Source organism: Coloeus monedula (assembly GCF_965178545.1).
Source record: "Coloeus monedula genome assembly, chromosome: 12".
NCBI classification, from domain to species: domain Eukaryota; kingdom Metazoa; phylum Chordata; class Aves; order Passeriformes; family Corvidae; genus Coloeus; species Coloeus monedula.
Window position 1 is genome coordinate 2,094,798 of NC_138792.1, and position 27,920 is coordinate 2,122,717.

Genomic DNA, 27,920 nt, shown 5'->3' on the forward strand with positions numbered 1-27,920 from the left:
CTATACAAACATACTGCATTAGTTAAATAACACAAATAACTCTGCCCCATGGAATTGTATTCGAGCAATAGTTACAGGTACAGAATATACCAAACCTGCCAAGATTTGTTCCAGTGTAAGAAACACAGAAATTTCTCATGCACATTAGTAAATGCCAGATAATTTGGAAGATAAGCATTACCCCGATCTTCTATGACTGCACATATTATTGCTCAAAAATATGAACACAAATGGAATGGAAACGGAACTGTTACTACAAGCAAACCACCAAAAAGCAAATAAAGCATTTGCTTGATGTCTTTAAGCATTTGAAGTGAAACAGGAGCAGTCTGGTGCCACTAATTTTATACCTGACAATTATTTGGGGCTGAAGGCAGCAACTATCCCGAAGTAGCTGAGAGGGTATTTTGAAGCAGTTACCTGCAGCTGAGCAGCCCCAAAGCACAGTCACAAAAGGAATGTTCATGTCATGTGCACTCCTGAAAGAGCTCAAATTAAGGACATGATCACAGTGGGGTTTGCTTTAATTACTGCTCCATGTTGGCAGGTGAGAAGGTAGCAATGGTATCTGAAAGACAAGTGATGAGTCTGGAAAAAGTAGAAAGAAAACCCGAAGCACTAAAAAAATCCCCAAGCCCTTCAGTAGTACTATTCTTTGGAATTTCTTAATATGATCTTTTTGATAGCATACAAGCGAACAGCTCTATTGGGAAAATTTAATATTCCTGAAAATGTCAAGGGGAGCAAAGGTAATAAAAAGGGAAAAAAGCAGAACACAAAGAGAAAGGAGCATTCTCAAAATCCTGCATCGCTTATTTCAGCAACCTCAAACTCTTGCTCTCAGAAGCAGCAGAATAAATTCGGCTTTTCTTTGTGTCAATGAGCATTGATAATGCACTGAACAACACGGACAGAACTTGTCAAAGCTCTCATCATCTGGATTCAAAACACTAGATAACAAATTTGAGGATATGCCTCATTATTCCCCATTTATTTTAAAATAACTCTGTTAGAGTAACTCCATGAAAGCAATTCTGTTGGGAGTTACATGAATAACACTCATCAGAACTTAATTCTGAATTATGTTTGTAGACAAAATGTCTCAAACTAAACTAGGAAGATATCCTGTAACACATATTAAGAACTTACTCACTGTAAACATTTTGTGGGTGGTTCCCCAATATATTTGCTAGTCATGTCCTATCATATGGTTCAAAGAAATGGGTGTATTCTAATGCAAACAAACTGTAAACAGAAAATCTTGTGTATATTAATAGTTATAAAACTCAGCCCAATGAGAAATTGAGATGACATCTGCATGGCTTTAACTCAGGATCTCCTAAGTCCGCTCACTGATGTTCCACTGGGATCACAAGGACATTTTAGGAGACAGAGCACGTTGTGGAACATGCACACACAGCCCTGGTTCTGTTCAGATTCACAGAAGTGTACATGTGACACACACATGCCTTTTTTCTCTGCTCTTCAGTCAAATAAATCCAGATTTTTTCCTTGGGAGAGGAAGTTTCCCCAGTTCCATCAGCCCCTCCACCTGGACTGGCATTCCATACATGAAGGATGTAGAAGATAAAATAATCTCTCAGGAAACTCAGACTTTAGATGGGCAAGAAAAAAAGGAAGAGGACCTTTACCTCAAAGCAGCAGAAGGGCCATTTCTATGGAAACCAGGAGAGGGCTTTTGTGAGGCTTAGCAGTGGCACAGAAATGGAGAGAGAGGAAACTTCTAGTTTTCAGATTTTTTTTTCTCTAATCAGTTTTCATATCAAAAGGAAGATGGCTAGTACAGCTATAACATACAACACACCATTGAGTACGTTTGCGTATTAGAAATGCATTGCTTCCGATTTCTCTTCCCTTCTTATTTATGACAAAATTGAAATGAAACACAGAGTTATTTACCAGGTCCACATTCAACATATTCGAAATCATCATCTTGCAGATTCTAACCAAGCTCCAGGCAGTCAGGAAACACCACCCTGCTCTGACAAACGGGGCAGAGGAGCCACTGACTGCACTCAGAACAACCACAGTTGATAAAGGAATCATTCTAAACGAGCCTATTTTAGATGTTTTTAGAGTTGGAATGGGATACAAAGCACCTCCTCTGGCATGTTTAATACCAGTCCTGTCAATAAAAATTGTTTTCCTTTTTCATGATCTTTATCCTGAATTTTATCCATCAGATGTATTTTAAATGTATCCAAAGCATATGTTAATAAATATTTAGGGGACAGTCTCTTTCATCCACTAGAAAATTATCTCTAAGCCTACAGAGAGTGTATCAGATTATCTTCTCTGACTACAGTTAAGTAAGAAGCTATTCCCCTTATTGTTGCTGTGCATAATTATCCCCAATATGGATCATAACATCCCTTTCAGCCTAAGTGCTGTTTCTCAAAATAATCTCAGGAAAAAAATATTAAACTCTTCTAGACTAATCAGGGTATTTTTTAGTAAATTCTATCAGAGAGTGATTAACTGCAGTCAGAGTATCAGGTGAGGAGGCTGGGAAGCCAGAGAGAGGGGAAAATGGCAAGCAGCTAAAAGAAAATCCTTACCCTGCCTCTCGCAGGCCTTGGACACTTTATCAGACTGTAGCTATGCCATGAGCCAGACATCATCCCAAATCAAAAAACAAATCGAGCACTTCATGCTGGTGCATTTAAAGGCCCATTAAGGACTCCAGGACAGCCTGGCAGGAGCCCATCCATGGTCATGCTCTGCCAGCATGGGAACACAAGATCAGGACATGCACTGGGGTGGAGGCACCACAAAGTCCTCACGTTCCATTGTTCCCTGGGCAGCTGAGTTTGACTCTTCAGCATTGCTTCCATGAAGGAGAAACTTCAGCAGATGTGATCAGCCCCTGTATTAATTTTGGTATTTCCATGGATGAAACACTAAAGGCTATATAAATAACATTTTTCAATATTTATCTTTCTTCCTTTGAAGAATTCTCCAGGGACTTTAGTTGTACTCTCCCTTAGCACTGTTAAGCAATTAAAATACTAATAAATCAAATGCCATCCTTTGCACCCAGTGGGTATCTTCCCCAAGGTCTCCAAGTTTCCTGTGTTTTTCACTGTATGTAAATAGAAAACCATCACACTGTTTGAATTCAGCTGATTGATTGGTGGTTGGAGTTTGCAAGGTAGTGAGCTCCTTTAACACCATGCTGATATCAAAAGGAAACTTTGTATCATACGACTGTCTAATTCCAGCAGCCAGCAAATCCCTTCTGACATTTATCTGAATCATGTCGATTTTTGTGCCAAAGCTTTGGAAGAATTGCCCTCCTCAGCCCCACTGTCCAGAAATACTTAATCAAGAAGGGACTTGGGCACAAACTGCTCCTGTTGACACTCAGTGTAGCACCACAGTGAATCGGCTTCATTAATCAACTTCTAAATATTGATCTGGAGGAGCAAATAATGAAAAATACAGATGTTTCCTTAGTTACAGAGAGTTTAGACTAGAAACAGGCAAGTACCTCATTATAAGATATGTTAAACTATCAGTTCACTAAGAAAGCGTCATTTAAATCCCTAATTGGCTGTTTGTAGTAGTGATCCTGGTGAAAAAAAAAACCTGGATGAGAAACTTGACAACCTCTTGAAACTTGGATTATTTTTGAAAATTGATCTACCTGAGGCATTTTCAGTATAACCAGCACAGAACTGCAGAGCCCTGCACAAAGCTAAAACCCTTCTAAAAATTGCAAAATATTTGTATCGCAAGATCAGTTTCATTAAACCTGTCACAGGACTCTTGACTTGCCTTCCTTCAATAAACGAGCACATCCACATTTGCCTAATGAGTTCCACATTTCTATTTCTGAACAAAATAATGGGAACTTGCAACGCAAATCAGCTTGGGAAAAGGGTTTGCATTAGTTGATCAAGAAGCATGAGGGTTTGTCCACCAGACTGATAACCCATTCTCCAAGCGCTAAGAGTATATTCCCATTATCCAACACCTTCTACCTGTGCTGAAACACACATGGCTGAGATGAGGGAATTCTGAGAGCCAGCCTGACATCACTTGTTGTATATTCTTTCTCCTGAAGAATGCCTGTGTGGCGGTGATATGTGTGGAACAGGGAAAAAGTACATTGGAAGAAGACTCAGAATCTCTCAGGCCCACATCAGCACTCCCTTTCCATGCTCTCCCAACAGTGTCTTTATTTAATGCTGTGCCTTGGTTTAATTCCTGGCTTTTCTATTCTTTGTGTTTCATGCTCTATATAAGAACACTTCTGATTCCAAGAAAGGAAGCAATTTGTGTGGCTAAACATTGCCAGAGACCATCATCCCTCCACAAATCTTTCAGTTTTTATGGCATAATAGTTTCATCAAATAAACAGCATCCTAAAGAACTACTGAAAATGAAGCTTCTATTTCTTCCTGTGAAGCCATAAAGTTTGGTAAGTCATGCTGAAAAAATTCCCTGTAGTATTTACCTCTCTCAAACCCAATACTAAACAGACATTCTTTAAATACAGACATGGGACACAAAAGGTGTTTTTTCTAAAATAGTCTATTTTTACCCAGTCAGTCACTGTTGCTATAGGAGAGAATGCATACACATAAAAAGAAAAGTCTACTGAAACTTCAGCTGAGCTTTTGACTTCAATCTATTATTTAAAAGCACAAGATGTTAAATATGAAGCTGCTTTAGCAAAGTACCTTTTCCAATCAAAAACACTTCTTTTCTTGGTTTGTTAATACCTCAGACACTCATTATAAAGAGGTCACACAGTAAGTTATGCTTCATTTTACACTCAATTCAGCAAATTATTGCACTGCCTGCTTTGGAGCTCATGCCTTAATGCCATCACATGTCCTTCTGGCACAATGTCCACTGAAATGTCTGTAACACTGGCTTGTTTGTTAAAGCAAAACCCAGGCTGCATTAAATGGAGGTTTTTCTATTAAACATGAGACTGTGCTGGACGTGTTCGTGTTTGCCACATTTTGCCCCAACACCCAAGTGTCACCATTGTCAGATCTCATGTGACAGCTGTTCATCCTTGCAGACAAGTCCATGGGGTTCATTTCAATTTCTAGCACACATTCTGCTTGTCCCTCGCTCTTCCATCCTTGTAAAATTTTCAAGACCTTTTTATTGGAACACATGCAAGGAATGGGAACCAGGCATGGCTTTACAGCATCCAAAGGGGATCCTAAATGCTCAAAAAAAAATCTAACACCAATCTTCTTAGAGCTTGATCCACATCCCAAGTCAGCGCTGAAGTGCTTATCCCAGTGAAAGCTGGATCATGCCAGGAGGGCACAGTGTCACAACCATGGGAAATCCCAGTCTAAACCCCACAAGTTGCCTCTTTTGCTCCCATTTATTCACATGAGCAGAACAGGAACTGCTCCTTAGCCACTTGGGACAGTCTTGCTTTCTTCCAGAGCAATGAGCACACCTCGTCAGACAGCACAACTCCTCCACTCATCCAGCATGGAGCCAGTTTTGCCATTGAACCACCAGCACCAATAGTTAAACATGGAAGAAGATACCAAATATCTTATAAACTTATCTTCATCCAATTATTTAAGAAAATGCATTTCACATCTCACTGGGTAGGAGCTGGAAACCCCACCTGTGTCCCTCTACTCAAAGTATTCCTTTGAGTCTGGAAGCACCTGTGAAAACTCTTCAATTGTCAGGTTAGAATAGTCTAAGAAATGGAAATATATCAGTAATGTTGATAAAAATCAGCAGTCAGACAAAGCTTTGGGAAAACAAGAAATATTGTAGCACCATGAAGAGAAAGCAATTAATTTTCATCACGTTATTTAGCATTCTGCAGGGACAGTGCTGGAAAATGCTTCCCTAATGAGCTAAGAACAGCATTTTTAACTCTTCCACGATTTTTCTGGCTTTTACTCAGCACCAGCACATAGCCTTGAACCCAGAAGTCTGCATTTAGCCCTTTCTCCTGGGAAATGCTGGCCAAGAGGATACCAGGCACTGCAGTTGTGCTCAGAACACCAGTCAAGCATAATTCAGCATTGGTTCAGGTGTTGGGTTTTGGAAGCCTGGAGTCCCACACAAGTTCTAAGCATCATGAGTCCTAAAATCTATGGGGAAGTAGCAAAAAAGCAAAGGATTTGTGGTCAAAGTCTCATGGTGATAACAGTTGTCAAAACAGGCACTGCAGCTTGTTTGCAGTTTCTCCAGGGGAGCCAGAGCAGGGCTGTCCAGAGAAGCTGTGGCTGCCCCTGGATCCCTGGCAGTGTCCAGGGCCAGGTTGGACAGGGCTTGGAGCAGCCTGGGATAGTGGAAGGTGTCCCTGTCCATGGCAGGGGGTGGAATGAGATGAGCTTTAAGTTCCCTTCCAATCCAATCCATTCTATGGTTCTCTGACCTTTCCTGTGGATGGTTCACCAAAGCTACCACGAACTCAGACAAACTCAACTGAAGAGTAAAGCCTATAACGTAAATGCACAGCATCAGAACTATCATTTTTTCCAGTGCTCTCAGTTACAAGACTTACCTCTTTGGTTTTCACACCAGTTAAAGCAGACATCCAGAATTTAACTGAGAGTAAAATGAAGACAAGTATCTTATTTTAATACCCCCATATATAACTTTATTTTACTGGTTTCAACACTTTCTTTCCATGGGTTATGAATCTATATAAAGATGAAGATGAGTAGAAAAAATATCAGATCCTTAAGTATAGAATAGTTTTCTCTATTTTTTTATCATGTTTCTAAACAAGATGTATTTTAAATATTTGGTCAATGACTTACTTTCTCTGCAATTTACTGACATCATTCAACACTAAAAAAAATGTATTTTGACAAAAATCAGAGAACATAGAACATGTAATTTCACTTTATGACAACTAGTCTCAATTTTTTTCTCTAGCTCAGAGTGTGATTTACCTGCAGCTCCACATCAGATGGATAATGTGCTGAAGTACAAGCACACAGCACTGATAAAACTGTAGCTCCTATAATGTTACTTTCGGAGGCAACAAAAATTTTCACCGTCAAGTCATCTGCATTTTGCTGCAGTCTAGAAACTCCTGAAAAACAATAAAGATGATGTGTGAAAAAATATTTTCCTGGAAACAACAAACAGGGATGGAGACCCATTTTTACTTCATGCAGGAGGAGGTGAGCTTCTTTCTTAGAGTACCTACAGGTCAGGAATTCCAATTTGGACACATACGAGAGCCAACACTTTATAGGAGCTATGCTAATACTAAAAAAGACCAACATCTCCCTCAGAATTTCATTTTTCATTCCTCTATTGCAATTACAAACACCAATAATTTTTTGGCTACTTTCCATTTGCAGTAGGTGAGTAATTAAGTGCTTATTACCTCAATAACAGTTTACACCTGCGTGCTGATGGGGGCATTCCCCTGAATCATTCCGAGAGAATTTTTTTCCCCAGTTTTGCTATTCCTATGGGGATTTTCTTCCCTCTAACCACACCATTACCCTGCACATAATTCACTTTCCAAATTCACCAACAAATCCCAGACAATCACCTCAAAGCTCTGAGAAAATTCTACAGCCCCCGCCCTCCCTTATCTTCACCTGAGCCACCCCGGGGAGCGACACAGAGGGCAAAAACGAGAGGGGAACGGGGAAAACGCTACCCGGCTGTTTTTACTTAAACCTCTACAGAAACACACCTGGAAAAGAGGTTAAGAAAAAGGAGTCTCAGCATCTGCCCCCGTCTTCCCTGAGGGGCCCCTCGCACCGGCCCTGAGGCGGGAAGGGCCGCGCGCGCACCTGAGGGAGGCGCAAAGGGGAGTTATAAATGCGATAATGATAGTAGAGATATTCAGGTCCCTTCTACGCCGAATGCTGATGCGATTTTTTTTTTTTTTTTTTTTTTGGAAAGCAAATTAAAATCCAAAAAGGTTTTTTTTTTTTTTTTTCCTGTGACCAGCAAATTAAAACTCCCCTCAGGAGCTGCTCGCGCCGGCTCGTCGCCCTCACGCACCTGAGGAGCGGGAAGGAGTGCGAGCGGCGGGAAGGGAGGTCGGGGGAGTGAGGAATGCTAACGATAGTAGAGGTAACACGAAAGGCCTAGATCGAGTCTTTACAAAAAAAGTTAAAGAGTTCAACGAAGTTATTCCGGCTTCCCTATAACCACCAACAGTAACTTCTCTCAGCAGCTCCCCGTGCCGGCTCGTTACCCGCCGCCCGGGAGCGACGAGGGGCGGCCACGCACCTGAGCGGCCGCCTCCGATCACCAACACCGGCCGCGACCTGCTCCCCGCCGCCTCCCCGGGGGGCAACGCCTTCCGAGAGCCCGCACAGCTGGGGGACGCGGGCAGCCCGGGGCCGTTCCCCACACAGTGCGGCTGCAGACGCGGCCACGCTCCCGCACCCGGCCGGGTCTCGCTGCGCCTGCGCGCCGCCCTCCCGCCGCTGTTCCGAGGCGCGGCCCCGCCCGCGGCGGGCGTTGCGCAGGCGCGGCGGGAGGGCCGGCGATGAGCGTCCTGCTGCCCAATATGGCGGACTTCGACACGATCTACGAGCTGGAGGAGGAGGACGAGGAGGAGCAGGATGAGCCCGAGCCCGTGGTGCGGAGCCAGGAGCTGCCCCGGCCCCGCGACGCGCCCGATCCCGTAGCGGTACGGGGCGCCGGGCACATCACCGTGTAAGGAAGGAGCGGGGGGCAGCGTGAGGGGCCGGTGTGGCGGGGCGGTGGAGCCGGGCGGGAGCGCCGGGAGGGGTGAGGGCAGCGGGAGCACCGTGCCCCGGCCCTGTCGGCCCCAGCCTCCCGCCCCGCGGGGCCGAGAGCCGCAGCCCTGCGCCCCCCTCACCTGCTCTGCGAGGGGAGTTGTGCATTTAACGTCAGTATTTTCCGGTAGCTCGAGGAAAGCCTCAGTCGTGAATGAACAGCCGGAGTTGGCTGTTGGGTGCAGAGGCTGCAGCGCAGCCCTGGCAGCCCTCCCTGGTTGCTCCTCTTTATCCAAACAATTTGTTAGATAAAAAGCAAAGTCCACGCGATGCGAGGACGAACAGCCTGTTCAAACCATCTCGCTGTGACCCTTCTGTGCCACGGCTGAGCCAGGGAGCCCCCACACTGCACTGCAGAGGAGGCTCGTGCCTGTGCTGTACTTTATCTGCTCCAAACTTAGTTGTGACTTTGGTTTAGATTGAGTGTTTTTATCACTGGAACACAGCGTGAGCCAGAATGTTTGCTGCTCATTTAAACAGTTGAACAGAAGATGAGCAAGCTGTGTTTCCTTATATGTAATGTTTACTCGTAGGGATTTTCTTAGCATTCCTGCTCCACCAAGCTGAAGAATTAATAGAACCAAGTGCATCCTTAACAAGTTGTTGGTTGTCACATTAATTTTCGTGGCTGGGAGTGAGGTATTGAAATTTGTGTGTTGCAGAGACCCACCAAGCTTGTGTTGCTTTGGCTCTGTCTTTGGATTGCATAAAATTCACATTTCTCTCTGTAAATAGGTGCAGTGTGATCTAACTCCCTGCAGCAAAAGCACTGGGTGGGGAAGGCTGTCCCTTCCCTTGGGAAGTAGTGTTGGATTTGATACTGTGTCCTCATAGAAGCCTGGATCAGGGTTGCATTGAGCTGGTGCCAGTGGGGAGCTGCTCTGCTGCACCGCACTGCATTTGCTCGTGCAGATGGAATTTCTTTGTGTCTTCGCCCCAAATAGCTCCTGGCCAGGCTAAAGGAGAGGTGGAACACAAGCAAAATGCTGAGAATACCAAGTATGCATCTTATGAGTTACCTGATTTTAAGTGCTGAACTGGAAAAAACATATCATCTGCTTTGCTTTCTCTGTTGCTTTTTGTGTGTTAGTGATGTTACTTACAGTTCCTTCTTGGCTCCAGCATCTTTTTGGGATGGGCAGGAGCATCTCCAAGAACTAGTGATGTCTACATCAAAAAAAAGCACCCTTGTTAGTGATGTGGAAATCCTCAGCTAGCTACTTGCCCTTGTAACTACCTGAGCTGAATCCCCATCCAACTTATTTTCCCTTTCTCCCACTCCTCTCAGCTTTCTTCCTGTAACAGGACCTACCTGCATTGTAGGAGGCAGCTTTTATCAGCTCATGATGTATTTTTAAATCTCCTTATACTGATAAAAACAGTTAGTGGATGTTATCAATAAAATGCAAGTAAACCCTGGACACTGGAGTATGTAATCCTAACTTCCTATTAAATGGGAACTATTTTGCTTCCCAAAGAGTTTGTGTGTTGGAGCTCTGTCACTTTTTGATCACACAGATGCTGCTGTTTTTGAAATCAGTTGGCTGCAGAAGCAGCCTGCTCCAGTTACTGAAGGGAGAGACGTCATCCAGGAAAACCTGGGTTTGTTTTCTGAACCTGTCTGGAGCACTGCTAATGAAAATGTCCTGACAAGTCAGACATTATTAAAAAACAAAACCAGTTATCTTTATAAAGCCATTGTTTCCTTGGATTTTTGTTTCAGATGTCTCCTGTTCCTCACCTGACGCTGGCCTTCTTGAATACTTTTGGTGTATAGAGAAGGGATAATTCTCAAATTCTGGGGTCATCTGCTTCAGCTTTTCATGTGCAGTTCTCTTATGAAACTCCCAAGTTGGTAGATTCAAAGCACTGTGTTAGTTTCTTGCATGAGAGTTTTTATTGTTATGACCTTGCCAGTGAGCTGCTCACTCTAACAGAATTACTTCTTTGCAGTGTCCAACAGGACTAAATATAAATTCCAAGTGTTTTCTGAGGGTATTTAGCAGGATCGTGCTTTTCCCACTTTACTTTTGCTAACCCTTCCACCCCTGTGCATGGTAGGAGTGACCACGTAAAGCTTATTTGTTTTATTTTAGTCAGAGGGGATGTGTGTAAAAATGGTTGGTAAAATCTATGCTCATCTTGTCCAGGATTCTTTGAAAAAATTCTCTCTGTTGTATGTATTGTTTTTGAAAGCTTTTTAATTTTAGCACAGATAAATTACTAGGTCCTAGTAAATGCCTATTCTTCTGAAATTCCATTTTGATGAGTTATAAACACCTTGTTTGCTGTTTCTTTCATAGTCAGTGTGACTCTGCTTAGTGTATCCAAGTATCTCCACACATGTTTATAGTGAAGACTGAGTCATGCCTAGCAAAGCAAAGGCAAAAACAGAACAGTAAACAAACTGTAACCTGGTTATAAGGTTTTATTTATCTGCTGTAATTTTTCCGTATCATTAAGTCCATGTGGGTGGATGGTAATGAGGTAATGAATTAGCCATTAAACATATTTTTGCCATTAGTATCCAGCTTGTGATTCCTGCTGAAGTCTGCAAACCTCCTGGTTATGGCTAGAAGTGAACTTTTGGTATTCTATCCTGTTTTCTGTAGGAGTGCCCCAGGGACCCACAGTCCAGGTGCTGATGAAAAGCTTATTGTCATCAGCTGGGGAAGGGAGGGAAGAGCCAGTTGAGATAAGATGACATTTGATTATTATCTAGTATTGCTCCATCTTCCACATATTTAAAATAGCAAATGACCTCAGCCTTCTACTCGTTACCAAAAACTTCATTTTCCAAAACATCATCCATGGGTAAGGACTCTCTTGGGTAGTTCTGTTGGCTCCACAAGAAAATGTCCTGAACTGGGAAATGTTCAATGTTAAGGAGATTTCAGCTCAGGGCTCTTGAGGCCGGACAAAGCTCAGCTGATACCTCATGAAGAGCAGTGTGGGTCTGAGCTCCACTCTTCCAGAGAGGTTAAACATAACCTGGATTAGGTATGGGGAAAGGAGCTGTGCTCAAAGGAGGTTGGAGAGCTTGACTAAACAGGTTTTACTTGTGCAGTCTAGTAAGGCTGATTACTATCTAGAAATACATTAGTGGGAGAAATGAGAATGAGGTGAGGTTTAAGTCAAAAGAAATAAAAAGGCAAAGCTGGAGAAATGAGAATGAGGTGAGGTTTAAGTCAAAAGAAATAAAAAGGCAAAGCACCTGTAAATATTTCTCTTCTAGATGTGAGAAGGTGTTCCCAAAATCTTCCTGTTTTAGTTGTGGGGACAGAAAAGCTGAGCTCCTGCTTTATGAACTAACAGACTTTATCTTGTACCTGTTGCAGGTGAGTTTTGCAGCTGCTGGTTCAGGATGTTCATTTCAGTCTTTAATTTGAGGGATTTAGGCATTTCTCTTATTTTAGCTCCCTAGGACAATGTGTGTTCTCCCCACTCTACAGCTGGGGGGAAATGAGGTGATGGGACTTGCCTGATGCCATCCGTGAAAAGAGGGAAAGAGGGACAGAACTGGCAAGTGAGGTCATCCTAGTTCTGTTCCAGCCTATAGGAAACAGTCCTGGCTTGTAGAGGTACTTGTCATGCAGTGAGAAAAGTGCAGCTGAAGGACGTGGGTGACTGATCTGAATTTCTAAATGTTACACTTTGGGCAGCTTGCACTGACTGAGGAGTCACAGAACTGGCCCAGAAATAAATCACCACCAACTGATGTTTTATATGACTTAAAGGACAGCTACTGGAATTGATGCTATAGTGATTTTTAAATATATTGAATTTTAGAAGATTTCATAGGCCTGCTCATGCTAGATCACTAATCTGTTGTAGGAAGTCTAATTAAATTAATTACCTCTTGATCAATACTTTAGATAATAATTTCTTTACATTAAAGATTCTAATAACACTTCAGTACTTCTACAAAGCTGCTTGCAAAGTTGTACAACTGTAGAACATCCTGCTTCCATTTTTTAATTTTATTTGGTTGTTGAGTCAACCTCCTGCCCCATCTAACAGGAGTTTAATGTTTCTAAACTCTGTGGTAAATAACCACAGAATATTCTGTAAAGCTTCTAGAGATATTTTAGTAAAACTGAGCTAAAGGCCATCAGTGATTCTTACTAAACATAGTATTTTAAATATAGTTAAAACATAAAGTTAAATTATTTAGCCACTCACAGGTGTCAGTGTGAGAGATGCCTTTCTGTAACTCAGGTTTCTTGGATGTGCTGCAATTGAAGGGAGTGTTTTGGCAACCGATAAAAATTTGGGGGGTTTAATATGTTTCACGACATCAGCCTTGAAATTTAACCCAAAACATATTGTGATCTTGCATTCCTAATCAGATTTATTAATCAGAAAGCACTAATTTATCTCATTCTTTATGGAAATTGGGGTGCAAAGGGAATTTTAATGAATATATGTGATCAGTGAGATAAAAGACACTACCTGTGTGGTTTAGGAAGTGTTTGAACTCTGAATTGTAGAAGGTCAGTGGAAGGTTCTGGGGAACAGTTAGCACATGTTTGCTCTTTTTTTCATTTCATTTGCTGTTTCCTAAGCTTCTGTTCTTGGGCACTCTAAGTCAGTGCTGTGGACAAGATGGACCTTTGGCGTAATTTAGTGGAATTGGTCTGTTATATGGGTAGAGTAAATAATTCTTGAATTTTCCAGTAGTTCTTTTATTATGTTGTCTGATTGCCCTTACTTTGTGATCATTTCAGGTTGTTCCATTGCTGATGCACAGAAAAGTCTGTGTTCCTCAAAGCAAGCTTGTGTATGTGCTTTATAATTTCAGTCTTGTTTTTTTTTTTTAAGACTGAAAAGGCTACTTCATTGCTCTCCAAGCTTCCTTAAAACTAAATATATAACATTACAAAACCTGGGAGATTTCAGCTTAAAAAGAAAAGGTACAAAATGTGGAGGCTGACTCGCCAGATGACAAAGAGAATGGAAATGTGCTATATTAGTAACCTTTGTGCTTGCCTAAAATCTTGCTGGTTTTGCTGTTTGGAGTTTTTTTGTAATGTTTTACACAACTGCCGCTCTTTACAAGAGAGAGCTCTTTACAAGAGGCTCTAACTTAAATTATTCATTGGAGAACTGGATTGAACTTCACCAGTGTTGTTGCCAAACATTTCAATTACTGGATTTCTAGAGACAGCACAAGTTCTTCTGTTTTTCCTCTCTCTCTCCTTTAAGGTTGATTTGACTTTTTTTGCATACTTCTGAACAATTGCCATTGTCAGTTTTGGATATCTGAGTTATTACAGAGTGCACAGGAGTGTGTATGGGTGATATAATGATGGGCACTGATGTCCGGGGGAAGGTGTTGGAACCAGATGGTCTTTAAGGTCCCTTCCAACCCAATCCATTCCACAATTCTGTGATATTTCAGCAATACTGGTATTGGTACAAGGGACCAGTTTGAAGTATGGCAGGTGTCAGTTTGACTCAAAGCAAAGTTTGTTTCTTCAGTAACTCCTACAATACCAAATGTATTTGTGCTCCTCTTTTTGGCAGTAATTCTTCCAGGTATTTTGATTTTTTTGAACACAGATACTCAGGAGATACTTTAGCAGAGCTGACTTGATGTACAATATATTTAACTTTACTGAATTAACATTAAGCTCTCATCAAACATACAGATTGTAGCTGAGGGCCAGCTGCTGCTGTATTTTGTTGAATTACTGAATTTTAGAGGTTCAGGAGTTTTGGAATTAGTGGTGACAGATTTACAAGCCAAATCCAGCTCCCTGTAGCTTTCAGTGGTTGTAATGAAAACCTTTTGCTCAAACCCCAGAGCACTTCAGTGAAGAGTAGTCGCAGTGATACCCAAAACTTAATTTCCTTGAAGTTCATAGTTGTTGTAAAACTGTCCTTTGTGTAGGCTCTTACATGTTTTGCATGAGGTAGTTTAACTCAGCCTGAAGCAAGTTTGTAAAAGCACATGATTATAAATGTCTAAGATGATGATGAATGGGTTCCTTAAACTTCATCTGTTGCATGTGGAACAATTGCATGTGCAAGAAAGTAAAAGGATTGTTGAACCTAGTAAATCTGGGATTTCACAGCTGGAGGGTTTTTTCTTCCAGAAATCAAAGATTGAAAGCTACTGCCATCCAATTGGAAAAGAATTTTTGCACTTTTGGAGGTACTGAAGTAAAGCTGTGTTTCTGTCTGTAAATGACCTTATGAATGGTACACGAGACCTTACATAAACTTAGATCAAAAGCTCGTGAAATAATGTAAGGACAAATTAAATTAATAATGGTTTCTTTTTAAAGTTAAAACTCTTATTTCTTTTTTTTTATTAAGGGAAACAAAATAAGTTAGGTGGAATATATTTTGTTTGTCTCTTTTGTTTTCAAGGTTTGGCTTGAGCAACAAGTTTGATACAGAATTTCCTTCTGTTCTGACAGGGAAGGTAAGTGTGAGATTAAACTGTTCTTTTCAATGGGAACACCCAGTGCATCCAGTGGTTTCTGTGTTGCATACATGAGCATGAACCCACTAAAGACTGTTACCTGTGGCCTGTGTGACCCAGCTGCTTGCTGCCCAGTCCCTCAGTGTAGCTGGAAACAAGAAGGAAGGATTTTTTGCAGTGATTGTTATCGTTATTGACATTCCAAGCACAGCAAAGCTTACCATGGATCCAACTGTTTCCATGCAGACCTGAAAGCAAGACTCATTTAACCTTGCTTTTTAAATACCTGGAGTTTGTGCTCCCTCCTGGGTGAATTAAATCAGTTCAAATACTAAACCTCTCTTTTGAGTATGCCTGACAAGCCTTGAGTTTGTTTAGACAGATCTCTGGAAGTGAATCTATTTTATCTGAAGCTTTACAGAACAAAATATAGTGTTAAAGCTACAAATTAAGTAGGTTTTTAGTAATTTTCACAAATACTGTTTAGTTTTGAAAATCAGTGGTGACAAAGTCTCTTGCTTTCTCTGGAGTCCTGTCATCTTACTAAACGCAAGTATAAGAAACTGTAATTTGTAGCTATTAATTTAACTTTCACAAAATTCTTAGTTTTAAATTATTTTCATAATTGTATTTTTTTAATCTTTTAATTGTTTAATTCTTTTTCTCTTGAATATTTTTCGTCCTGCTGTTTTACTCTCTAGTGCTTTGCTTTTGCTTCGATTTATATCCCCCTTGTGTATCTTTTCCAGAAGTTGTGAAGAAAAAGTTTATTTGGCTCTTTCTCCTTTGTCTCATGTCATCCCACAGAGCTCCACTCCCTCTGCAGCCTCTTGCAGAGGTTGAGTCATACCAACAATACTCTGAACACAGCTGGATGGTTGCTCCTGCCTCTGCCAAATCCATCTGGGCTTTTTCCTCCATCATTTTCACACCAGAGTACAATGAATAAAATCCTTGTGTTGAAGTTGCCTGGCTGCTCTGACAGCAGTACTCCTGAGAAGCAGGTTCTGCTTGGAGTTTTTGGGTGCTGGAAGTCAGCCTGGAAGTTGTGGCCTTGCTTTAGGGTCTCACTGAGCTCAGAAAGACAAATCCTACTGATTCCAGTGTGAGGGTTGCTGACAACACTGCATTTCACCACCTTGTGCGAGGCTTGTTCTTTTCTGGGAAGCTCTTTCTGATCACTGAACAGCCACAATACATTTTGGAAAAAACAATTTTAAGTTCTTTTACTCAAGTTGTAGTTTATTCTAAATAAGCCTGTAGAAAATCCCTAGTAAGAAATGTTAAAACTTAATTTGATGATATAATTCTATCTCTTTGTGTCTCTCTAAAAGATATGTGGATTATTAAAAAAACAAACCAAACCTACAACCAGGTCTACGCTTTTTAATACCAGCATCGATGGCTGTCACATTTTCTGCTTGATTGTCCTCCTCTTGTTAAACAGACAGTGAACAGAAGCTTAATTTAAAGTTCAGTTGAGTGCTCGGACTTAATTTAGCAAAGAAAGGAAAGAGGAAATTCTTCTGCTTGGCATTTACCCTTCTTGTTCTGTAGATGTGATCAGTGCTCCAGGAGTGCCATGGGCAGGGATTTGCTGTATATAGGGATGCTTCTCTGTTGAGAATCTTGATGCTCTGTTATCTTGTGGATTTGAGGGGCTTTCTGAGCCAGGAGACCTTGGAAGGAAATGAATTCCCTTTTGTCAGGGGAGAGCACCAATCAAACAAGATAGTAAACACATTTTTCTTCCTGCCTGCCACACACTGCCATGAAAGACATTAAAAACCACAGTTGTGGGTCTTTTGGTTTTTAATACTTTCATCAATTGCAAGAAATAAATAATCTGCTTCTTCCTCTGGTTGAGGCAGTCAATCATCTTAATCCCTATTGAAAATGAAAATTCAGTCATTTTTTCCAGTAAGAAGGTTTTCTTCAAATACCCTGTTAAATAATTCACAATAATCAGTATCGTAGTCAACTGAGACACCACTTCACGCTCTTCTGTTGTTAAAATGTAATTTTTTTGCTTTTTGTGAAGTCAAAATTTATGAATAACAGCGATTGTATATTTACAAACTGGGATTAAAATGTTTACTCTTAACTTGCATTAGTCCTCAGCTACTCTTAAGACAATATCATAGTTTATTCATATTGCCTGTGTATCATTAAGTTTAATGGCTTTGCTATCCACTGTAAATTGATATTAATAATATATCCCATCTGCTAATGGAGTGTAAGAGATGAAGCCATTAGATGGGCTTGATGCATTTCTCAGTGGTACTGATTTTCTTTTGAATAAATACAGGTGTAAAAGATGTAGGTTTTTTTAAGCAGGATGAAAATCCTAATGAGAGAAAACTCTGTAGCTACACCTTTCTCCCAGAAGCACAAACTTTTGGGGTTTATGCCATACTCTTGTGTTAGTAATTTACTTAAGCTTCCTGCCCTCAGTTTGCCCATCCACATAATGATAGCAGCAAGCCTGCTAATTTTCTTTTTCTGAAATCTGGAATCCCCCTCCTTCATCCGTTTTCCCAGTCTCCCTGCTTTTACAGAGCCTGCATAGCTGTTGTAGGTTAGCCTAGAGCTACATGCTTGTAATTACACCTTCAGTGTTTAATTGAGACTTAATTTGTTGCTTTCCTTGGGAGAGGTGAATGTGTACATTTGTGGGTAAAGCACAGACAATAAAATAATAAAGGAAAGGAGAATCCCAGGTAGGTCAGGTGTTGGGCCTAGCTAATTGAGCTGGATTAATATTTGTCTTGCAGGATGAGACATAAACTCACCTGGTTTGTAAATCCCAAGCCAGGCTTCTTTTCAAAGGAACGTTGTAAGAAAAGATTTGACTACACTTGATACAGAGGCAATATTTAACTTTTAATAATGTAATTGGACCTTGGCCTAAATTGAAATGGTGGTTAAATTTAAATTCTGTGTGCTTCAGGTTTACAGGATTATTACTTCTCTTAAACAAGCTTTTAACAAAATACTCTCCATGATGTGGAGCACAATAGTGCACACACTGCTCCAGGTGACCAGAAAATGATGGAGGCAGTGATCCTTAAGGGGAAAAGTGGAATTTCCTGCTCTGATCTTGAAACAAAAGGGGTCCTGCCCAGAGAGGAGTGTGCAGTGCAGGGCAATGTGAGCCATAAAGGGAGGGCTGGGCATTGTGATCCCGTTGTGCCGTGTGATTGATAGGGTTGGTGATCGTGATGATTGAAGGAGAAAGATCAGGCCTGCTGGGCTTTACTTGCTCCCTTCCTGTGTTTGGAGATCCTCTGCATCCTGTTGTAAAATATTATGACACCCCCTCCTTTCCTTTTATGTTTTTTTTTTGTTTTTTTCCCTCCTAAAAGGAGCTAATGTCCCTTCCCAAGGTGTACAGGACAGCCAGGAGCAAAGTGCTTATCTCGTTCTTTTCAAGAGCCAGACACAAACTCGCCAAGAGATTTCCAGAATTACTCAAAACTAGGCTTTCTTAGGGAGCTGTCTTTGTGCAGGAGGAGCTGTTAATTCTCTGTTTGTTTGAAATACTTCGCTCACTTCATATACACCTTTCAACAGCTGTACCTGCAAGAAAGGCAGGAGTTAAAATTGTGCCAGAAAATCAACAATTCTGTGATGGCTTTCATTTGGATTCCATTTCATTATTAGATTAGAACAGTTGTTTACAGGTATTTTGTTCTTAATCACTGTATAACAATGCTTAACTGTTACTGAGCTATAAACTGAGCAACAATTGTGCTTTCTTCTGTTTATCACAACATGAGGCTTATCTTGATCTCCAGTTCCTTTAGTTTCAGATGAAGATGTGTCATTAGTGACAGAAATACTTGTTGTAATTCCATTTCCTAAAGGCAGAAACAATCCAATAGCTTGGGTTAGCCAAAGCATGTTAAGTAATTTCATCTTATGTTGTATCCAAGAGATTCACCTTTATACGAAAATATTTGGTGAGTTAGCAGGTAGTGGTGCTTTCGTAATATTATATTGAGGTAAACATCAGACCAAAATTCCTGAAATGGAAATTTTCTGTTGCTTAGTGGCATCCAGAGTTGGTTTCTGGTTTAGCCGTTTGCTCTGCAGGAAGGAGAGTCCTTCAACTTCGCTCTCACAACGTAGGATCAAACTGTTAACCTGATGTGAACAGTGACTCCCTAAAAATTATCACAGGAACAGGGAATCTCCCTTTGCTTTCTTTTTAGGTCCAAATTTTTTCTGCCAGCTGTGATCTAAGAATCTGGTTGAGTTCTCTTTGTGTTGAATGTTACCACTGATAAGGGTTATTCTTGTTAAACTGAATTCTGGGCCGTGCCATTCCATTGTCTTTGGCAGGTTTGTTCAGCTGGATTTGGAGGCTGGGCTGGGTTGTTGTCAAGGTCCAGTGAACTTTGTGTCTTGAGGAAAAGGAAACATTCTCTTTTCTTAGGCAGTCTCATTACGAAAGTATAAATGGGTTCAAGAAAAGAAACCCTACTTATTTTTATATTTCAAATAAGCAGAATGTAAAATTCTAGAAGATTTATCAAAGGAAGTGCCATTTGTAGATACCTAAATGTGAGGCTCATGTAACTTCCTTAAGAGTTGACAATGCCAATTAATGTAGGAATCTCAATTTACTTTGAGGCAGTGTGACTGCAGCAGCTGTCTGAGGTTACTGCAAACAACCAGCCCAGATGTTCTTTCCTACAAAACATTCCCCCACGTTGAAGATGAAATGGTTTTGCTCATGTGCATCTGGTATTTATTATATCCCAGTACAAGATCTGACACTAGCAAAGAAATCCATGAAACCTTGTTCCAGAGACATGCAACTACAGGATACTTTGCCACATTACAATGGGATTTTTTGTCATTGCAGATGTTCCAGTACAAAGGATCTTAGGGGGTTTCTTTGGCCATTTTCTTTTTTTTTTCCCCCTAAACTAAGGTGTCTGTTGTAAAACAGACAAATTTTTTTAGTTGCTCCATTTGTAGATGTCAAACAAAGCAGCCTATTTAATGTGGGAGGGGGGGAAAAGAATGACTTTCTGTATATTTAATAATTCCTGCTATAAAATAATCACACTTAAATTATGTTCTTATGTTATTAACTGTAGGCCTGGCTTGTGTGCAAGCCCAGCTGCCCCTGACTCAGTAGTGCCTGGTGACCTGAATGGCCAGGAAACAGATGTTGTATTTATTTACTCCCTTTCCTGCAATGCTTTAAAGAATTCAGCTCTTGTCAATAGGCAGAGGCAGCAGCATCAGGTCCTCTCCATTTCCTGCCCCGGGGCTTTGCCCCTGGTGAAAAGGATCTTTGTCATTAAATGAACACTTTTGTCGGTGCTGCTGCCCTTGTTTGCAGAGTCAGATGAGCAGAGCTGGCCTTGCTTGGTTGGGGGGTTATGGAGTGGTTGCACAGCTTTGTGTACAGACTCATTCTAGGGGATTTTCATCAACATGGCAAGTAGTTAGGAAAGATGGGGTTTTAAATTGTTTTGAGTTGTGCCTGCCTGGTCAAGTCTCTGGAAGTTGGTTCTGATTATTCTGCTTTGTGCATTCAAATAAATGCTGGATTGTGTTAGAGTCAAGAGTGTCATCTCGGAGTTACTGCCTCAAATCCATGTTTGACTTGTCAGATGGAAGTGACTTGGATTCTGTAGGGAGATGAGGGCTTTGGGATATGTGAGTAGATAAGAAAAGAGCTTATTTCTGATACAAAATGGGGGTTCCACTGTGACTGCAGTGGCAGTATAGGTATAAAATACTTACTCCTTTTTTTTCGAGCAGCTAGTTTTCAACAAGTAGGCTTTATTCCTAACCCTGTACCAAGCTGCATTGCTCTGCCTTAAATACAATCCAGTGTATTTCTTTCTAGGCTTCCCTATTTTAGGAAGCAGCCACAAGGGAAGTTGTGGCTTCAGTGTGGGCCACTTCAGGAAGTTACTTGTGGACAGAGCCTTCACCCAGGCACAGTGGAGGCTTAGATTGGTATGACATTAATTTGGACAATATTCTCCCTTTCTGTGATACATATTTTTACTGCAAAGCTCCCACATTGCTTTTGAAAGCAGAGATCTGTCATTCTTCCATGGTTTTGGTCAGTGTAGCCAGTGCATGTATTGCCCAGCTGTGTCCCAATTCTGATTTTATTTGAGCTCACTGTGTTTTCAGGCCAATTGATTAATTACTGGTGCAATAAATATGGATGAGGCTGTTCATCTAAAAGATGTTTGGCTTTTTAATTCAAGTTTGTGCAGAGCACGCACCAGATATGAATTTGTTGCAGGAAAATGACTTTTCATGCTCACTGGGTGACCAGTGCTTTAGAAGATTGTGCAATTTTACGTTTCATTTTAACCATAGAGGTAATTTCTGAGAAAATACACCTGTGCTGGCTCTCCCTGAAGTTGAGCCCTTCTGTTGCAGGTGGCCCCTGAGGAATTCAAGACCAGCATCAGCCGAGTGAACGCCTGCCTGAAGAAGAACCTCCCTGTCAATGTGAAGTGGCTGCTCTGTGGCTGCCTGTGCTGCTGCTGCACTCTGGGCTGCAGCCTGTGGCCCGTGGTCTGTCTTAACAAAAGAGTGAGTCCATGTTTCATCTTACTCTATGGATTTTTTAATTACTGGTAGGATTAAATAACTTTTCGTGGTATCTTCCCCATTTTCAAACCCTGGTTTGGTCTCACATTCAAAAGGTTATTCTGGTCTCCACCTGAGAAACCAGAAAAAATATGAAATGACACCAAATTACCAATTGAATCAATAGTTTTAAGAATAGCTGATCCCATCTCAGTTCAAACAGGATGGACTATATGATACCTTAAATTTCCAGGATTTCTCAAGGTCTAAGAATGGAGTTAAATGAGTGCAGAACTGGACACCGACCTTCAAAGTGTGTCAGACTGAAAAATCACTTTTCCTCTTCACCATCCCTGCTAGCCCCACCCCCTGAATAAATATTTTTTAACTTAAAAATCACTTTTTAATATGCAATAAATATCACAACATTTCAGAGCTGTGGTTTATTTGCCATATTTTACTGTGCTGCTTCTGTTAAGAACAAGCACCGATGTATTTTCTAGAGACTTCCCCCCCAACAGAGAGTTGACCACTTCTGTAATGGGGTTCAAAGTGATAATTCTGAAAAGCACTTCAGTAGTATCAGGTAAACATGATTTCAGTTACCTCTGTGATTTACATTTAGAATTGATTTATCACAGCAGTAAATGTTTAGGAAGTGCATTAATGTGTTAACTTGGTGAAGTGCACTGAAACTGCATCACTAAAAAGTTAGGGGGCTTGTTTTAGCTCATTTGAACTGCCTTTATAAATGTAATTATTGCAGAGGAATATGCCTGAGAGATACAAATGGAGTATTTGCAGGTTTAAAACCATATTTAGTATCTTGTACCAGTGAAAATCTAAATAAATGCCCAGTGGTGTTGCAGTATTAATGCAATTCTCAAGGCTACAGAGAAAATGCACCAAGTAGGGAAAATGATGGCACTTCCGTGGGGGTGTGAGGGTGATAACAATCATGCAGTGATTAAAATTAAATGTATACCATGCAGCATCATCACAGTTGTCTCCTTGTGATCTTAAAAGCCACTGAAACTTGAGAAATCATCTCCTCTCCACAGCTGTGGAAAGAGACATAAAGATCACACTTTGGTAATCCAGAATTGAAAATACAAACACCAGTTGTTGTGAGCTGGAGTTTGGTGGTGAGGGTTTTTTTCAAGATCCAGATCACAATTCCATTAGCAAAATCTGGAAATTACACGTATGGAAATCTGTGTTGTCAGCAGAACACCTGCAGTGACTGCAGGATTTGGCCAGGAGAATGTGGGAGACTCTGTGTTGTTGTTGGCTGTGGTAGGTAAAAACACCAAATTCAAAAGGGTCTCTTACTAACTAAATGAATTCTGGAAAAGTCACAGGCCTAAGCTGGACTTGATCTTAAAAATTTTTCCATCCTTAATGATTCTAAGTTAACAAAACACCCATGGGTGCTTCCTTTTTTGAAAAAAAGGGGGAGTGGGAGATTGAAGTGATAAGATTTCCACTCATCATTTCTTCTTCGCTTGGTTCTACTTTTATAAAACTTAACTTACTATAAATAAATCTAACTTACTATAAATTAACTTAAGCCAGAAATGCAGTAGTGAGGTTCTTCTGGATGAGACTGGCTGCTGAACCATTCTCTGATACAGTTCTGACTTACTTTTTAGACTAGAAGATCAATCCAGAAGTTACTAGAATGGGAAAATAACAGACTATATCATAAGGTAAGAATAGAGTACTTGTTTTTTTCAGCTTTAGGAATATTGGCATGAAGGATTTTAGAGTCTTGTTGTAATTCCATACTTTATACTGATCCTAAATAATAGATCCTTATAATTCAGTATAGCTGATGCTTGTTGCATTACCCATCCAAACAAGATTGTGCTAATCCTTTATGTTAATTATTTCCTTAGCTTGGTTTGCACTGGAAGCTGAGTAAAAGGAAATGTGAAACTAGCAATATGATGGAGTATGTGAGTATTGCTTCTGTTCTTACTGCTATTCAACAGAACTATGATGGAATAGAGAAAATCCTTCACTTAGTGACCCTGTGCAAAAAGATCTCTCCCAGATAAATGTGCAGTTTGGTCTGTAATTTGGAAAGAGGGAGACCCACTGAGACTTGCATTGGAGTGATTCCCACACCAGCACCAGTCCCTAGTTCTTTAACTTATCCACGTTTTCCAGTTGTATTCATAATTCCTTTAATTCAAATAATTTTACAGAAATATTGCATCTTTATAGTAATGTGGTTTTTTGGTTGGACCTTTTCTTTTGTGGTTTTGGTTTGTTTTGGTAGGTTTTTTTTGCCAGCTCCAAATTTCACATGGTTGTAAACAAGACAGACCTTTTAGGAAAGCAGAATTTCGAATATTTCTGTGGTTCTACCATTCCCCTATCCACTTTAACATGTAGCTGTGAAGACTGTGTAGACTTTAGGGAGAGAGATCCACCCCAAAAAACCCCAAGTATCCAGAATCCCTCTATTTCAGCATGACTGGAATTTCTGTTTTGTTACCCTGGGGAACATGCCCTCCTCACAGACTATCTCAGATATATTTAGCCTTATGAATTAGCTAATGTTGCATGGAAATTGTGCTGAAGCTTTGAACTTTTTGGTTACTGTGTTCTGTTCTTGTCTTTTTCCCTTCTTGAACAGGTAATATTAATAGAGTTCTTACCAAAATACCCCATATTTCGACCTGACTGAGGAACAACATTGGTCTTTCATGTTACCTGTCATTTTCTACCCTTAGTGCCTTGTAGATGATTTTGGAAAGAAGATGGTCTACTTTGCTGTGACTTAAAAATGTTCTTCAGTAGAAATCTTCCTCGCTGTTACTTTCTTTTGTTAAGAAGAGAACAATTTGCACATTTTTTTATGTTAAACGAGGCTTCTATGTTGCACTCTGAATTTTTAACATTACCAATAACTGATAGAGTTGCCACTAGGGATCTTAACATCAGTGCTGCTTAAACTTGTTCTGAGCATGCTGCCTTATTAATTTCTCTCTTTGCTGTCCTCCAATGTGCATCCTATATTTCATCCTAAGTGTTGCAATCCTAGAAACCCTCAGTAGGAATATCCAGGTAAACTCCAGTAGTAATGATTTTAGTAGAACCTGCTTGCATAGGACTTGCAATCAACAGCACTGGTTTTGTCCTGCACTTTGCAAAATCATCATTTACATTAGGGGGGTGCATTAATTTACCCACTATGGATTTGTAAATATTGACTCTTTGCATAATGTAAAGTGTGTATGCCAAGGTTTACAGAATGTATTATAGCTCTTATTCTATTGCCAACAGTCCCCCAGCATCTGTTCCATGTGCTCGTTCCCCTGGGATTGTACAGACCCATCCACACTGGTTTTATGGGAAAGCCATAAAGAGTTTGTACGTATGGCAGATGTGTAGGGCTCAGTTGCACTTTGTTTAGTAAATGGATGAAAAATGCATAGCATTTCTGTCTTTATTTTGAAAAGTATTTCAAATATGAAGCTGAAATCTTCACCTCTGAAAAAGCTGCATTTGTGGGGTAGATGGCAGCTGCTATTAACAAAATACCCTAAAGTCTCTTTTTAAGTGAGGAATACATGGATGTTAAGTTCTATTTTGTTTTGAAGTCAGGAAAAATTAACCTCGAATCAGAGATCTTCATTACAAAGGAGAAAAATTAGGAACAGCCAAATCAAAGCTGAAGTAGCACCTTTGTTATTGTTGGTGTGTGGTTGTACTTCAGCATTTTCACAGTTAAGTGACATGATGTCCCTTCTGGTGGAAGTAAGTTTTATCTCAGTCAAAGTGGAGTTTCAAAACATGCTGAGGGGAGGAAGTGGAACAGTTGAAAGGGCTCCTGAATATGTTTTGGCAGTCAGGCACTGTCTGGAGAGCCACAAATGCCTTGTGGAATTCAGTATTATTTTGGATTCTTCCCTGTTTGCCTGATCTCAGGAAGGGAAGTTATTGTAGAAAAACTTCCTCTAATGGCTGACCTAAGCAAGACTACACGATAAAAGAAAGCAAATGGAAATTGTTGCAAGTTCTCTGCCTTTTCTAGCTAGAAATAACAAAACCCAGCAGATAACTGAGTATCTGCAAGTTGTGGTGGATTTCATTATCAGTGTCCAGGCATTTCTTTGCAGCATCTTGACTCCCTGCAACATCATCCCAAGTTGCTTTTTAGTTTCAGGGTGACTTGGGGCTTCCTCTGAATGTATTTGCATCTCTCCAGTTTGCAATATGCTATTAAAATACAGTATTTGTAAGACCATTGCATCCTAATGGCTGTAGTAGGTCAGATTCCTTGTACACAGTGTTTACAGAAGGCCAGTTTTATGCAAGTTGTTACTCAAAGGGAAGTTGGTGCTGTTTCCAGTCCCAGACTGATAGTTCAGAGTCTGAAATCTGCACATTTCATGCAGAAACTTTGACTGGTAGATTGGTGACAACTAAATGTGTAATTGCATTTGTAACATGAATAAAAATCTCCTGTGTTGTTTGAAATTACCATTAGCTACACCTTGCAACTCAGATTTCCATTGCAGAACCAAGCAAAGTGTTGTGTCCAATTTATTTCTTTTTTGGGGGGGGGATGAGTGTTAACTGGAAGCAGAGAAAATAATGGCAGAAAAAGGCAGGGTAAACCAAAACTGAAATGGCACACCCAGTTCTTTGGGTTTCCCTGACAAATGAGTTTCTGGAGTAATTAACAGAACAATGGAAGTTTCTTACTGTTCTGCCAGAACTTTGTTGTGCAAAAAACTCAAGAAATCTCAGCAGGTTCTGATTTTCTTTTTCACGTGACTCGATTTTCTCACTGTACTTTTCCAACTGGGAGAACAGGCACTTCCCATGGAATCACAGAATGGGTTGGGTGGAAGGGACCCTAAAGCTCCTGTCATTCCACCCCTGCCGTGGGCAGGGACACCTTCCACTAGCCCAGGCTGCTCAGAGCTCCATCCAAACTGGCCTTGAACACTTAAGCACATAATATTAGTTTTTAAGGTTTACATTTTAAGTACATAAATCCTATACATTTTAATTTGTCTTTAATTATTATTTGTGCAGTCTTCAAACAATGTCTTTGTGTTTTAATTGACATTTAATTATGTGGCCATAAAGCAGCTGGTAAAGAACCAGAGCCAAACCTGTCATTTACAGTAAGCTCCATGTTTTAATAAGTAGATAAATTTGCATTAAAATGCAAAACTAGCAGCAGTATTATATTTGCATGTGAAAGACACAGGATCCATAGCTCATTGAAAGGTGAAGGCAGCTGGCAGTACTGCTGTGAACTCTGTCCACAGGTTTCTTTTTGCTTGGGCTCTCCTTTAGTACAGAAACATCACAGGTAATTCTGTCTCACGAGGCTGGAAATCTCATTTTTGACAGTAAATGATCAGCATGAGTTGGTGAAGTGTTTGTGGAGGATATTTGTCAGAATTTGTAGCAATGTAACAGATTAATGTCAGCAGAGTGAGTGGAAGTGGTGAAGAAAGTGCCTTGGCTGGTTCCAACACCATTGTGCAGAGAAGGAGAAAAGGGAACTGGTCCCTCTCAGGAGTGGGAGTTTGCAGCAGATTTTTAAAAGCAGCTACTGTCTACCAAATCAGTTTTTATTTCTTCACAGAAGCATGGTGACACTAATTTTGTTTCTAGATTTTATCCAGGATATCTTCGGGTTTGTATCTAGAAAGTTTTGTGTCTGGGAGAGTATTGAAGGAGTACAGAACACTGGCAGAGCATCAAAGCTCTTCCTTAGTGATTCCCCACCTGCACCTGCAAAGGTGCTTTCCCAGAGGAGGAACACTAAAGTGTTCAAACAGGCACACCCAAGTCTAGGGAGTGTGGGTTCAGTTGTAAATGGGTAACTTTAAAACAGGAAAAAAAAAATTATTAAATCTGGTGTGGTTTTGATAAATACAAAAAAAAATTCTTACGCTTTTCTTGATAGGTACAAAACTCCGTATGCAAAACCGTAAATGGATGTTTATTATTGTCCCACTGACAGTTCACTACATTTTCTTGTCAACACACTACCATTGGAGCAATAAAAATGTCAAGCTATTAACATTTACCATAAATTATTTATCACTTTAGTAAGTAATGTTACATGATTCTTCTGCCATTCTTTTGTTTTCTGCTTTCAGTGTTCTTACAGTGTTGTAACATACTTGTATTGCTTCTGA

At 40.5% G+C, this 27,920-nt stretch overlaps 1 protein-coding gene across 2 annotated transcripts; it reads left to right on the top strand.

The window, feature by feature from the left end:
• Nucleotides 1-8,488: 8,488 nt before the first annotated feature.
• On the top strand, nt 8,489-27,846 carry CHIC1 (cysteine rich hydrophobic domain 1; the record flags this gene model as incomplete). Of its 2 annotated transcripts, none has more annotated exons than XM_082289628.1 (6): nt 8,489-8,658; nt 15,117-15,171; nt 21,592-21,747; nt 23,397-23,453; nt 23,643-23,702; nt 24,389-27,846. In XM_082289628.1, 6 exons carry the CDS (start codon nt 8,489-8,491, stop codon nt 24,437-24,439), a joined length of 549 nt encoding a protein of 182 aa, XP_082145754.1. In that variant the 3' UTR covers nt 24,440-27,846. The 2 variants fall into 2 exon arrangements, with proteins under 2 accessions (XP_082145754.1, XP_082145755.1); XM_082289629.1 differs by having other exon boundaries at nt 23,643-23,698; nt 24,389-24,409.
• Nucleotides 27,847-27,920: the final 74 nt, after the last annotated feature.